Source organism: Lontra canadensis, unplaced genomic scaffold, assembly GCF_010015895.1.
Source record: "Lontra canadensis isolate GAN:19392208 unplaced genomic scaffold, GSC_riverotter_1.0 scaffold184, whole genome shotgun sequence".
In the NCBI taxonomy this organism is placed as follows: domain Eukaryota; kingdom Metazoa; phylum Chordata; class Mammalia; order Carnivora; family Mustelidae; genus Lontra; species Lontra canadensis.
Window position 1 is genome coordinate 24,458 of NW_022631178.1, and position 13,844 is coordinate 38,301.

The 13,844-nt window shown below is 60.5% G+C and overlaps 1 protein-coding gene across 1 annotated transcript; it reads right to left on the reverse strand.

Annotated features, from left to right (window-relative positions):
* Positions 1 to 1,292: 1,292 nt before the first annotated feature.
* Positions 1,293 to 9,619, reverse strand: PLPP2 (phospholipid phosphatase 2). The gene is made up of 6 exons (XM_032847069.1): positions 9,481 to 9,619; positions 6,554 to 6,705; positions 6,059 to 6,336; positions 2,152 to 2,209; positions 1,778 to 1,954; positions 1,293 to 1,631 (listed from the first exon to the last, which is right to left on the reverse strand). The coding sequence occupies exons 1-6, from the start codon at positions 9,530 to 9,532 to the stop codon at positions 1,482 to 1,484; spliced, it is 867 nt and encodes a 288-aa protein (XP_032702960.1). The 5' UTR covers positions 9,533 to 9,619; the 3' UTR covers positions 1,293 to 1,481.
* Between the last annotated feature and the right edge of the window lie 4,225 nt (positions 9,620 to 13,844).

A 13,844-nucleotide genomic window follows, 5' to 3' on the forward strand; every position in this document is an offset into this window, starting at 1 on the left:
CCCTAACTGACTGAGCCATCCAGGGACCCCCACATCTCCTTTTTTTAAAAGTATATATTTCTAACAGTTAGTCTGTTTTACTGCCCTGCTGTTCACGTCCCTGAGTGGTGGGGAGTTGTCCATCGAGGACAGAGTGAGACGAGCTGCTCCTGGACCCCATCTGCATGACCAGAGGGGAAGAGTCAGGACAAGTCCTCCAGGAAGGCCGGACGCGGACAGACTTAAGGCCCCAGGAGCCCCAGGTATGGCTGTTAAAGGTGGGCACTGCGAGACGTGAGGATCTGAGGGCAGGATCCGAGGGCAGGGTCCCCATCCGTCAGAGGGAGAGAGTATATCTCTGAGCAGAGATGGGACAAGGAGTCCAGCCTCAGGCCCACACCCCAAATGGGAGCTTTCAGGCCCCGTGGCCACGGACCCAGGCCCTGCAGGACCCTTGAGGAGGCCCGAGGCGGCTCTGAGCTCCATCTCCATTTCCGCCCCACTGCTTCCGTGCGGGGGTCCGTACTAGGAGGGGGCTTTCAGCAGAGGCCTCCCTACTGCGAGAGGACGGCCACGGAGACAAATTCTGCACCCTGACTTGAACTCAGCGGCCTCAACCCTTGCCCTCCCTGGGACCAGGACAACAGCAGGGGCCTCACTAGCTGCTTGGGACCCTTGCCCCGGGCACTGGGCGGAGCTGTATCTGCTTCCTCCGGCCTCCCCCCTCCCTGACGGGATCAGAGGAAGCCCTCGAGGGTTAGGCTCGGCTATTACTCTCATTCCCTTGTTGACTTAACCGGCTCACAAACAGTTCTTTCAGCTTCCAGACCCAGTTTCGACATCGGGACAATCTGGGCAGCCCACCCCCAGATGGCACCAGGGTGCGCAGGTTAAGACCTCCATCCCACGAGACCGCGCCCACCCGAAGCCGTCCGCAGCGCCAGGTTGGGATGGGGCTTCTGACCCCCCGACTAGACACCTGCTCTCTTAGGGTTCCCCCAGCCCCAGGAACACTGAGGTTTACCAGCTTATTAAAGGGTGTGATCCCCACGAGTCCGCAGCCAGATGAAGACATGCAGGGGAGGCCAGGGAGGGCGCGGGCCACTCTGCTGCAGGAACCACGCTCAGAAAGGCAGGAAAGAACGGAGGCTGATACCACGTGTCCATCAAACACTCTCTTTTACTAAAAGTCCACATATACGTTACACTTTACAAAATCAGCATCTATCTGGGGCTCTCGGTTCCCCTCTCCTCCAAGAAAAGGGTTTCGGAGGGAGCTGAGAGCACAGGGTCCCTCCCCCTTCCCGACGCTGGGGCCACCCTGTGCACCCCCAGACCGTGGGTCCAGCACACAGGAGGTGGGGTTGGTGGGTGGCCCGCCGGCCACCAGCACAGGGCCCCTGGAGCTGGTCCAGAGCCCCCCTCCCCACCTCAGGGGAGAGCCCGGCCAGGACCCCGAACACAGCCTGATACCCACTGGACCCAGAGCCGGGGGCCCCACCTCAGGAAGAGGAGACCGGGTACCCACAGTGGTTGCGGCCAGCTTCGCCCAGGGTCAGCGTCAGGGACAGGCTGGGCTTCCGTCCCAGCTCCTCTTCCTCCAGGCAGCGCTGTGGGGGCCGGGACTTGAAGAAGTCAGAGACGTAGCGAACCTGGGGGAGAAGACAAGGGCTGCTGGAGCAGCGGAAGGGGAAGGGAGTGGGCGGGGTGTGGGGGGGTGATGGGCTCCGAGGGGGGAGGACTGGGGCAGAGGGGACAAGAGGGTGCGGGGCAGGGGGTGGCAAGCCCAGGAGCTCACAGTGAGGCCGGCCACCAGCGCCCCCTGCAGGAGGCCAACGAGGACATCACTCCAGTGGTGCTTGTAGTCAGACACGCGGGTGTAGCCGACGTAGAGAGCAAAGGCCAGCAGGAAGAACTGCACCGTGGGCCGCAGGAGCCGCGCCCACTTCCAGCAGAGCCGGGCCTGCACGTAGAGCTGGGGGCCAGAGGGCGGCCGTCAGCCTGGGAGCCAGCTGGGCTCCCCCCACACCGGGGCACAGGTGGGAGCTCTGAGGCCAGGAACACAGAGCCTCCGCACCCGTCAGCCCGCCCCTTCCGCAGAAAGAGAAACCGAGGCCCAGGGAAGGCAGGGACAGGGCTGGTCCCACAAGGCAATCCTGGGAAAGGACTCACCGCCAGGAACAACATGCAGTACATCCCGAAGGAGGAGTGTCCGGAATAGAAAGACAGCCTGAGAAAGGGGAGGGCGGCGTCAGGAGGCCGCACCGAGAACACAGCCCAGGGCCAGGCTCAGAGGCGGGGGAGTTCCCTCCCATCGGCCTTCGGAACCCCGGGCCTGCATCCCACTGTGTCTCCCGTTGTCTGGGACCCGGCACGGGGAGGGCTCTAGGGGGAAACGTGGCCCCTCTTCACTTCTCTGACCAACAGAGAGTCTCCAGCTGCAGCTCACGGTCTCTGACAAGGACGTCTTGGGCCACAGACTCGGAACGAGGGCAGACAACTGTGTCCAGCACAGTTAACCCCACAGTTATCTCTCCTCTGCGGCACTTGACGCCAGAATTCAATACAAGTTTTAGCAAAAAGGACATCAGTGGACAAAAGGAAGTGGCAGATAAAGAAACCCTAAAGGTCTCGCCACCCATAAGAGAAATGAGAAACACCTATACGAACAGAATCGCATGGACAGTGGCCACATGTACCAAGGAGCAGAGCAGACCTCTCCGTGCAGAACTGTGACAGTCTGCACGGGCCCCATCTGGTGCATCCTAGCTAGGGGCTGTCCCCCTCCCAGCACTGAGGCAGCTCCCTGGGGCACTGCTCGGAGACCTCTGCAACGAGTGCTCATCACCACGGTCCAGGGAGCACAAAGACCCCCGGGAAGCTCAAGAAAGCAGCCCTCAGCCCCCACCTCAGGCTGACCTTCAGGAGCAGCACAGTCCCCAGGAGGGCTGGCTGAGTGCGGGCAGCAGGCCCCAGCGCAGCACAGCGAGCCCATCGGTAAACTCTGGGAGACTCATTTCTCCCGAGCACGGTGTCTAAGGAAAGCTCCATCGAGCACTAGCTGAGCACTCGGCTAACAGAAAGAACTTCATGACCACATGTGACAAAGAATACAGAATTTGCAAACCAAGCTCAGAAAGGTCACTAAGCAGCCAACCAGCAACAGCGGACCGCACCAGCAACAATCCCGGGGGGCAGGCAGTTCAATGCGATTTCCAGAGTTGCTACATTACAATACAAAAAACACCCAGCTCCCACCCAAATAAGTACAAAACATGCAGGGGAAAAAAGGGAGCCCAACACAGGGGAAAAACATCTACTAACCAAAGCTGTCCCCGAGGAAGCCCAGGCTCTAGACTTCTGGGACAAAGACGTTTCAACCACCACTTAAAATCTGTTCAAAGAGCTACACGATGTCTCACTAAATAGAGAATACTAACAAAGAGAGAGGTTACCTAAAGGAACCAAACAGAAATTCTGGAGCAGAAAACAGTACTATCCAAAACGAAAAGATCACTAGCAGATCTGAGCGGGCAGAAGAGTGACCACAGACACCAGTTGATGGGGACGAGTCAGCCGGACACGTGGGGAGTAAAAAAATGGAGAAAGGGAAGTGGCCCCAGGGATACCACCCACACAGTGAGAGCCCAAAGAGTGCGAGGCACATGGGGGCAGAAAGGGTCTTCGAAGAAATAATGGCTGAACACTTCCCTAATTGGGTCCAAAACATTAACTGACACACCCAAGAAGCTGGATGAACTCCAAAAGGAGAAACTCACAGAGACACAAGCAGCAAGACAAGAGACGACTCCTGAACGAGGGGGTCACGGCTGGTTTCTCGTCAGAAGCCACGGAAGCCAGAGGCAGCAGGACGACATGGTCAGAGGAACAAGAATTCTACACCTGGCCAAGTTATCCCCTAGCAGTGAAGGAGGAATGAAGACATTCCTAGATAAACGAAAACTGAGAGTTCCGTGCTCCAATCCTGCCCTGTGAGAAAACCAAAAGGGAGTGTTTCCAGGAGAAACGAAGGCTGCTAGACAGTAAGTCGGATTCCCACAAACACCTGAAAGACCCCAGTAACAGTAACTGTGTACGCAGGGCCGCATGTACGCCAGACTGCCACGCTGACCACTTCAAGCTAAGTACAAATGGGGTCATGCTGTGCACCTGAAGTTAATCCGGTGACACATGCCAATCATACCTCAACTGTTTCAAAACTGAGAAACATAGTAATTATAAATCTAAGTTGATGAACAATCTATAAAAATGTAATTTGTGAAAATAATCTCCTAAGAGGGTAGCTCCATAATGGCCACAAACTCTTGGCATAGTCAATAACTACTTCACAGAAAAGGCAGTAATGAAGAAATTCAAAAGTCAGCGAAACAACAACCTGTAGAAAGCAAGACACCAGAACCCTTCCTGATCAGTAGTCACAATGAATGTAAACGTATTAACCTCTCCAGATAAAAGGCAGAGATTACAAAACAGATTTATACAACAACCTAACTTTACCCTGTATACTAGAGACTCACTTTAGGTTCAATGACACAAATAGGATGAAAAGTACAAAAAAGGGAAAACCATTCCATGCAAACAGCAATCACAAGACGTCGGGCATGGCTACACCACTGGGAGACAAAACAGCCCCGGAAAACAAAACCACTAGGAGAGACAAAGGGTGTTACACAGTGAGAAAGGGCTCATCTGTCAGGATGACAAAACAATCACAGAGATACAGCCCCTGAACAAGACCCCCAAAATGGGGGCAGCAAAATCACATGGACGCTGCAACGGGTTAGCTCCAAAACATTCAGGAAGCCAGACACGAGAGGCCATGTGGTGTGGGACTCCACACTTGTGACTAGTCAGGAGAGGTAGAGACAGCCACATGGGAGGGGGCTCATGGGTACCCGGGGCTGGGGACAGGGACAAGGGGGGGCATGGACTGACAGGGTGCTGGTTAACAACAGACATGGGGCTTCTTTTTGGGGTTATGAAAATATTCTGGACTAAGAGAGTGGGGATGCACAACACTGGGAATAACTAAAAACCAGAGAACTGTACACATTAAAACAGTTAAACTAGTGAATTTTAGCTATGCGAATATTTTTTAAAGATTTTATTTATTTGTTTATTTGAGCAGAGAGAGAAAGAGAGAGAGGGAGAGGGCGTGCACGCACAAGCAAAGGGGAAGCAGCAGAGGCAGAGGGAGAAGCAGGCTTCCTGCCAAGCAGGGAGCCGAACACGGGACTCAATCCCAGGACCCCGAGATCATGACCTGAGCCAGAGGCAGAGGCTTCACCAACTCAGCCCCCCAGGTGTCCCAAGCTACATGAATTTTATTTCAATCTTTTAAAACGGAAAGTAAGGGGGCACCTGGGTGGCTCAGACGGTTAAGCATCTGCCTTTGGCTCAGGTCATGATCTCGGGGTCCTGGGATCAAGTCCTACCGTCGGGCTCAGCCCGCTTCTCCCTCTGCCCCTCCCCCCTCACCACTGGTGCCCACTCTCTCTCAATGAATGCAATCTTTTTAAAAAACTTTATGTGTTGCAAAACTTATTTAAAAAATAAAACAGGGCGCCTGGGTGGCTCAGTTGATTAAGCAACTGCCTCTTGCTCGGCATGTTGATCCCATGTTGATCGACTCATGATCCCAGAGTCCCAAGATCGAGTCCCACATCGGGCCCCGGGCTCCACGGGGAGTCTGCTTCTCCCTCTGACCTTCTCCCCTCTCATGCGCTCTCACTCTGTCTCTCTCTCAAATAAATAAATAAAATCTTTTTTAAAATAATAATAATAAAGAAAATAAGAACGGCAATTAATTGAAAAGTTGATCAGAGACCATGAGAGCGCAGAGCAGAGAAGCAGGACAGAGGGCCGCCATCCGCCCAGCCTCACGCCCCCACACCTGCCTGTCCACAGGGCCCAGCCCCACCGGCCTCACCCCTAACCCTCTGCTCAGGGAGTCGCCTCCTAACCTCCCATTCTCCCACACCCAGCTCCTGAGGCCCCTCCCCCAGGGGTGGGGGTGTCCGCGGCCGGGGGCCCCCAGGAGGGCTGACCCGACACCCACCTGGACTCGGTGACGTTGGCGGGGCTCCCCCTGCACACCCTCTCCGCCTGCACGTACACGGAGCAGTTCACGCGGCTCCAGTCAGGGTCACACACGGCCAGGAAGTTGGGCCGCAGGCGGCCGACCGTGTACTTGGCCAGGTCCGTCAGCGACTGACTCACGGCGGCCCCGAACAGGAAGGTGCCCAGCACCTTGTAGATGGCTGCCACGTAGGTGTTGAAGTCGGAGCGGGAATGCAGGCGGTCCGTGTACACCAGGTAGGCCTCCCCGGCGGAGACCTGCACAGCGAGCAGCTGAGGGGCCTCGCGGCCGGGCTGGGACGCCAGCTGCGGGCGCCTCCACCGGCCCTGGCTCCCTGGGCCTCGGCCCTCCCCACGGAGAGGGGGTCCGGCTTGCCAGCCCCCCTGAGTCGGCTGGGGTTCTGGGAGCGCCCAAAGGGGTCCTCTTCCCCGAAGACCAGCCCGCCCCCCAGCCTCCAAGCCTCTCCTGCCTTACAAGGATGACGGTGGCCGTGATGGTGACCCCAGCCATGAGCCCATGTGTGATGGTGTCTGGACGGTAGGGGTACTGGATGGAGTCATCTCCACAGTAGAACCCTCGCTTATACGGGGCGCTCACAAGCGTCAGGATGGCAAAAGGCAGAGAGGCTGGGGGCAGGGGAGAGAAGCCAGTGGCCATGCGGTTCCCCCCAGTGACATGACCCCAGCATCCCTCGCATGGCCCTGGCCACCGCCTGGGACCCCTGGTTTCTCACCTCCGCACCAACCTGACACTTGGGAGGCCGCTGGCCCCTCAAAAGCCCCTCGTGATTCCCCATCATCCTCAGATAAACACCCAAGTCCTCCCAGGCCCATCGCGCAGCCCCCACCCCACTTATCCCACCCCCTCCCCTTCTTCACTTCTCTCCGGCATCCTGTCTCCTTCCCGGCACCAGAAACCCGGCACACGTCCTCACCACCCAAAACCGCTCTGACAGCCGTCCTTCCAACCTGAGCTCCATCCGGCCTTCCTGAGCGCCCGCCCTGGCCCCACTCTCCCAGAATGAAACGTCTGTTCTGTGTGTCCCTTGGCACCGTTCATGTGTGTGCACCGCGTGACACCTGAGTCCCCTGAGCACTGAGCAGGCTCCACCATGCTCAGGGCTGTCCCCGGAGCCTTCCCGGGGCTCAGCCTGGGCAGGTGTTTCACAAGCACCGCTTAGAGAGACCTCCCTCCCTCCGCTCTAAGGCCAGCGGGAGAGCCCAGGACACACCATAGTTAAGGCCCTGAGCTGAGATGCCTGAAGACCGCTGGGCAGACCAAGGGCCTCCACATCTCGGTCCAAAGACACTTTCAGGAGCCACAAGCATGGCAGAATAATGACAGGCACTGCTGTGGCTCTGGGGTCCCAGGGCCCTGCTGAGCTGAGGGTGACAAACACGGGCAGAGTGCCCTTTGCCCCCAGCACGACAGGTGGACAAGTAGGAAAGGGTTTGACTCTTCCGTGGCCTGAATACCACAGGAGGCGGGGGCAAGGCCAAGTCCTCCTCCCCAAAGACCAAACTTAGCGCTGAGTGTGGGGAAACGCAGAGGTCTGCCCATGGAGCCGTGACAGTGAGGGATGGCGACTGGGATCGGGGGCTGCGGGCTTGTCAGGTGGGCCACACACAGACGGTGGCTTGAAGGAGCTAAGGAAGGTCAGGGCAGATCTGGGGAAGAAAGCCAGGCAGCAGCACCAGCCTGTGCAAAGGTCGGGAGGTGGGCCCACGCCTGGAGGGCTGGAGGGCGGAAGTGGGGGTGGCGGGGGCGGGGAGGGTATGCTAAGATTGGGAATGGTGCAGTTAGTGAGCGGGACACACCAGACAGTTTGGAGCAAAGGAACGGAGCATGTTTCGTAGGGTCCCTCTGGTTGCCCTGAGTGAGCGCAAGGCGGGAGGCAGAAAAGCCAGAGAGGAGAACCCCCAACGCTGGGGGTTGAGGAAGGGCAGAGCCACAATACGCTGAGCCAGCAAGTCAAGCCTCATCCCTGCAGCTGGAGCAGGGCAGCGGCTGGCACAAGGGGCCTGGGCAGCGAGGTCCGCCTCCCAGCTCCTGCCACCCCACCCAGCCCCAGCCCCAGCCCCTCCCACTGGAGACTGTCACCCCGGCCTGGAACCGGAGCTGTGGATTCAGGAAGCACAGCTCCCAGCACTGGATTTGGGGCCTCTTCTCTGCCTGAGACACTGGCTCATGCCCTCATGGCAGACACCTGCAGAACCTCCCTGCCTCTACAACCCCCACCCCGACACACACCCCGTATCTTCATCCGGGCCCCGTGGTCACCCCATGGAACTCAACTTTTTATGGGTGGAAGCTTCAAGAATGGGACCAGGTCTGCCTGGGCCTCTAGCACCCAGCAGCAAGAAGCAGCCAACACACAAGCTCATCTCAGCACCACCGGCAGCTGCTGTGTGACCTCCCGCAGGCACCGGAACCTCTCTGGACAAGCGGAGCCTCCCTGACCGAGTGCTTGGTGGGAACAGTTTCATTGTGCGCCTGACACTTCTGGTCTGGCATACAGTAGGTGCCACGCAGACGTTTAAATATAGTAACAGGCATTCAATAAATGACGCCTAGGGCCAGACGCCCCCCGGCACTTCTTCCTGCTGCCCACCAGCCCACTCCAAAGGGGTCAGGTATAGGGGTCTGGCGCTCAGGAGGAGAGCCTGGCCTTTGCAACCCACCCAGGATTACCCCTCCGACCCCGGCGGAAAGCAGGAACCCCATCTGGGGACGGGGAGGGAGAGGGGCGGGGTGCGATTTAGGCCCGAGGTGTCCCTCCCTGCGCCAGGGGTAGAATTCTGAGGCCATTGTCCGCACGGCCCCAGAGCAAACACTCGGCCTTTGTTCCCGGGACCCTGGGGGAGGGGCGGGGAGGGGGCCTCGGGCCGCCCCCTCCCCCAGCCTGGCCCTCAAACCCGCCCGACAGGTTTGGCGCGCGCCGCCCGAGGCGCCAGGTGCGCGGGTAGCCGGGGGCCCAGACTTTCTCTCCTTCTCTCCCCCGCCCGAGAAGGGGGTCCGCCTCCCACCGACCAGCTGTGTGCCCGCTGGGGACGTCGATCCCGGGACAGGGGATGGAGGTCCTCGCGGGCGATCCAGGCCGCGCCCCAAACCCCGGCCGCCGCCCTCGTGAATCACTGGCCCGGCCGGGCGCGGCCGGAGGCGCGTGCAACCCCTCGGCTGGGGCTTCCTGCTGCCGCGGGCGGGGGTCCTGGCACGGCCAGGAGAAACCGAGGCCCGGGAGGGCGCACGCAAGGCACCGGGGCGCGCGGGCCGTCCGAGGGGTCACCCGCCCCCAGGGGGCCTCCCGGACCCGCCCCCACAAGCCAACCTTCGGGGGCCCGCGGCGCGGAACCGCCGGGGGCGGGGTCCTTCCCAAACACACGGGTCCCCGCGGCTCTTACCGACCAGCACGCACAGCACGTCGAGCAGCACGAAGACCCACCTCCGCTCCATGCCGCCCCCGCCCCCGCCCCGGGCCGCGCCCGCGACCCCCGACGCCGGTCCCCTACGCGTCCCGTCGCGCCCGGGCCCGGCCGCGGGGTCACATGGCCGCGGAGCCAGGCTCTGCCAGGGCGGGGCGGGGCGTGGAGGGGAAGGCAGGGGCGCGGCGGGGCGGAGGCGGAGCAGCCCGAGGGCAGGGGGCGGACTCTGCCCCGGCCCCGCCCCGCCCGGCCGCCGCGAGTCGGGAGGAGCCGGGTGGAGGGTTTGTCCGCGGGACGGCGGGAGACCCCACGCGGGTCTGGAGGCGAGAGGGGTCGTCTGCGGCCGGCGCTCCCCCAGAGCGGTCCAGGGCGCCCCCGCAGAGCGGGTCGGCTGAGTCGGGGAGGGGCGGGTGGCGAGAAGGGAGGAAGGGCCCCACGCACAGTCGGGGGGAGCGCGCGGGAGGGCAGACCCGGCAGGACGTGTCCCCAGGTCTCCTCGTACCCAGGGGCTGGATACATCTGATACCTTTGGGTCTGGAAGGGCCCAAAACCTGCTGTGTCCTGGCTTCAGTGCAGGGGATTTCTCCACGCCTAGTGCTGCAAACCCCGGCGTTCCTGGGAAGCGCGGCATTTCGGAAGGTCGGGTCCCTCGACACCCACCCTGGCGACTGTCGGCACCCGGCCCCGCTCCCGTGGAGCACACTCACTGTCCCAGCTTCACAACGAGACGAGTGAAGAGTGCGCGCCCCTCACCCTCGCTAGGTCCTAGGGAGCCCTGAGCTGGGACGTGCCCAACAGTCAGGAGCTCCCAACCGGGGCAAGGAGGCTCAAGGGGCCATGACTAGACCCTTTGGGCCGAATCCGTCTGAGAACCCTTGGAGAGAGCCCTGCCCCGACCTGGCAGGAAACCCAGGCACGTGAGGTTCTATCCCTCTTCCAAGGTCTCACAGTGGAAAGAAGCAGAGCTGGGCCTTGAACCCAGGGGGGCCCCAGGGTCTGCTCTCTTGACCTTGAACACACATTCACCAGCCCAGCTCCTCCAGCCATCATGAAACAGGATGTTTCTCAGCCCTTTCTAGGGATTAAGGGAGTCAGACCCAGAGACAGGAAGCCCCTGACCCAAGGTCAGGCAGCTGGGACCTCTACGCAGAGCCCCACTGACCCTGCTCCCTGGGAGGGTGACTGGAATCGGCATTTGTGGGGTGCAGGGGGTTCCAGGAGGGAGCCAAGCTGTTGGAAGTTGGGGGACAGTGCACAGCAGATCTCAAGCTCTTTGGCCATTAGGGTTGGGGGGGTGGGATGTCTGAGGGCCAGCTCCTCTGTGCCCCAGACAATTTTCCCTGCTCCGAGGAGCAGGCGGAGGCCCTCCCCCACAAACCTCCCCCCTCCTCGCCGCCAGGGCATGACAACGGCCGGCATGGAAACTCCTGGACTCGGATTTTCCATCTGCGGTGTGGCGGGGAGACGGTGTGTGGGAGGCACATTCCCAGTAACCACCAGCTTTCCAACCGCCTGCAGAGAGGGGATGGGGGGCCGGGGGCGGGGGGGGGGGGAGGCGGACACACATCCTAAAAAAATGCAGCTTCCTCCTCGTCCCCAGACCTCCTCCAAGGAGGGTTTTCAGGGGGCGGGGTCTGCTGCAGGGTCCACATTCAGGCTCAGCTGGATCCAGCACTTCACGCCAGGTGGGCTCTGGCTCTGCTCACTGGCTTTCCCGCTGCCTCTCACGGAGCAGGGCGGACCCCAGGGGGGGAGCTCCAGCTCCTTCACTCTGGTTCACACGGTCACGCTGTGCGTAACAGATCATCGTTTTTGTGAGAATCACCTGGTGAGTTAGTTATATGTGAACAGGACCCACGACGCCCGGCAAAACGTTCCAGAAATGTTACCGGACCTCCTCATTACTGAGCTTTGCTCACTGTCCCCTGGGATGACTGCTCATTCTCAGGGCAGAGAAAGTGAAGCCGAGAACTGGAGTGGAGAGGAGGAGGGGTTCTTCACGGAGCACCTGCTGGGTGTGGGGTGGGGACCTGGCTGGGAGGAGCCTGCCAGAGGAGGTGTGGTGCTGGGGATGGCTGAGTCTGGGCTGCGCACAGGTGGGACCCAGGAGGTCTCTAGGGGAGGTGGGACCCAGGTGGTCTCTAGGGCACAGAGACCGTGGGCAGGAAGGAGCGTGGGCTGTTCCCGTGCTCGAGGGCCTGCATGGTCTGGAGTAAAAACCCTCCCTGCTGACCCATCACACTGTCCTTAAAACACCTGGGCAGAGTCAGGATTAAAATCTAATGAGGGCAGCAAGGATTAGGATTAAGGTTAGGATCGGGGTCAGGGATCCCATCCCTGCTAGCTGGGGGCCTCCCCATGCAAGGAGTCCTCATACTTGGAATCTGCTTTAACCCTTTACAGAGAGAACCCGACGCCAGTGAGGCCTGCTTGAGGGACAGAACCCGGGCTGGGAGCCGGACGTGGACAGCTCCTCCCCGACCTGCAGGTGGCAGAATGAGGCCCCAGCTGGATCCCAGGGACTCATCTGTGTCCCCTAGAGACGGAGCCAAGTCCTGGGTGCCTGGTGACCCCCCAGGGAGTGGAGCTCAGGTGGTCAGCTCTCATCAAAGTGATGGGCCCCCGGGTGTCCTGAAGTGCCATGGGGATAAGGGAGAGATGCCTGGGAGGTGGGCAGAAGGGTGCCTGGCACAGAGCAGGTGCCCCGAGGGCACCGCTCCCGGCCTCTCTGTGCTTCTCCGGGGGCTAAGTTTGAGCCCTGTGTTGGGTGCAGAGATTACTTGAAAGTATGCTCTCGTGGCTCAGAGAGGCCGCAACGGGAGCTCTCCCAGACTTGGGGCTTTGCCCCTGGGGTCGAGCCTGCACCCCTGGGGGGCTCTGACATCTGCATGGACACCGCCTCAGCCTGGCTGTGTGCGTCACAGGCACGGAACGCACCTAGGCCCTGAGATGGGACTGACCTGCCCAACCAGGAGCCCAACTCCCTAGGAAGCACCTGGAGGGTTAACGGAACAGGAGACGGTGCAGCAGGCACCTGGGGTCACCTTGGAGTCAGAAGCCAGCATCGGCGAATCTGGATCTCGGGCTGAGCTGCCACCTCGGACACAGTCCTCCCCCTGCCCCACACCCCCGTGTCCACCACCTCCTCTGAGTTCCAGCACCATTTCTGTGTCTGCTTATCATCCCCCTCCCCAGCCCTGAGCTCCAGGGGCAGGGCCAGCACCCGGCAGATACCAGGCAGTGACACGGCCTAGTGACTGAAGAATGGCTGAGCACCCACAGCCTGCGCCGGGGACCCTCCAGGCCAGCTTGGGCCCGGAGTCACAGCCAGAGAACATGAGCTACTTACTCCTTTACAGGCCAGTCCTCGCAGCGAGGGCTCCCCTACGGCGCCCCCACCCCGCCATGTCCAGCCCCAGTCAGTCTCCCTCAAGCACAACTCCGCTCCTTCTTCTTCCCAAACATGCCTCCCAGCATCTGCCCACACGGCCCCAGGCCTCCGCGCTCCCACGCTCCCGGCTCTCGTCCCTGGCAGCCCGTCCCCTCCCAGGGAGGCAGGTTCTGCACCTGCAGGTGGGCAGCTGACCCAGGCCTGGCTGGTCACTCGTTCAGTCCCAGGCACGAGTCTCACTCCAGGGCTCCCACTGGAGCTGCTGGAAAGACCCGTGCTTCCTGGGGAGGGCACAGGCGAGCTGCAGCTTCCGGTGCCACAGCTGCCATCTCAGCACGAGGAAGCTAGAAGCCAACTGTCACAGCAGCCAGTCACGGGACAGCCCGGCCGGGGCCCTCGTGTGTGCGCATCAACACGAGGAAAATGACTCGTTTACGGCAACCAGCAAAACCAGAGAAAGGGGGACCCACCATCCAGAAGCAACAGTTAAGAGGAGTATCCAGAAATGACCCCCAGGCAAAAAGAACAAAGATTCAGGTAAAGTGTCTACAGGAAAAAGTGGAAAATGAAGAATTTCAGTAGAGAAATGGAAAAAGCCAAGTACACGTACTAGAACCAAAATATACCAGCAGTGAGTAAGAGAACGTGGGGGACGGGCGCACGTCAGGCTGGCATCCCCTTGGGCAGCTGGACACTAGGGGCAGCAGAGACATTGGGACAATGGCAGCCAGGATGCCCCAGGCTCAGGAAAGGAACAAGGGGATCCGTGCCAACCTGCCTACCCTTGGGGACAGACCCGCCCTGCCCCCCGCAAACACAACAGACACAGGACCAAACATCAACCAGGAGTCCTCAATCCAGCCACCCTAAGACAAACAACACGTGCAGGAGCGGGGCCTTCTCCGGCCGGCAGAGCAGGAACACGGCGGCCATGGAGCCATCCAGGGACAGA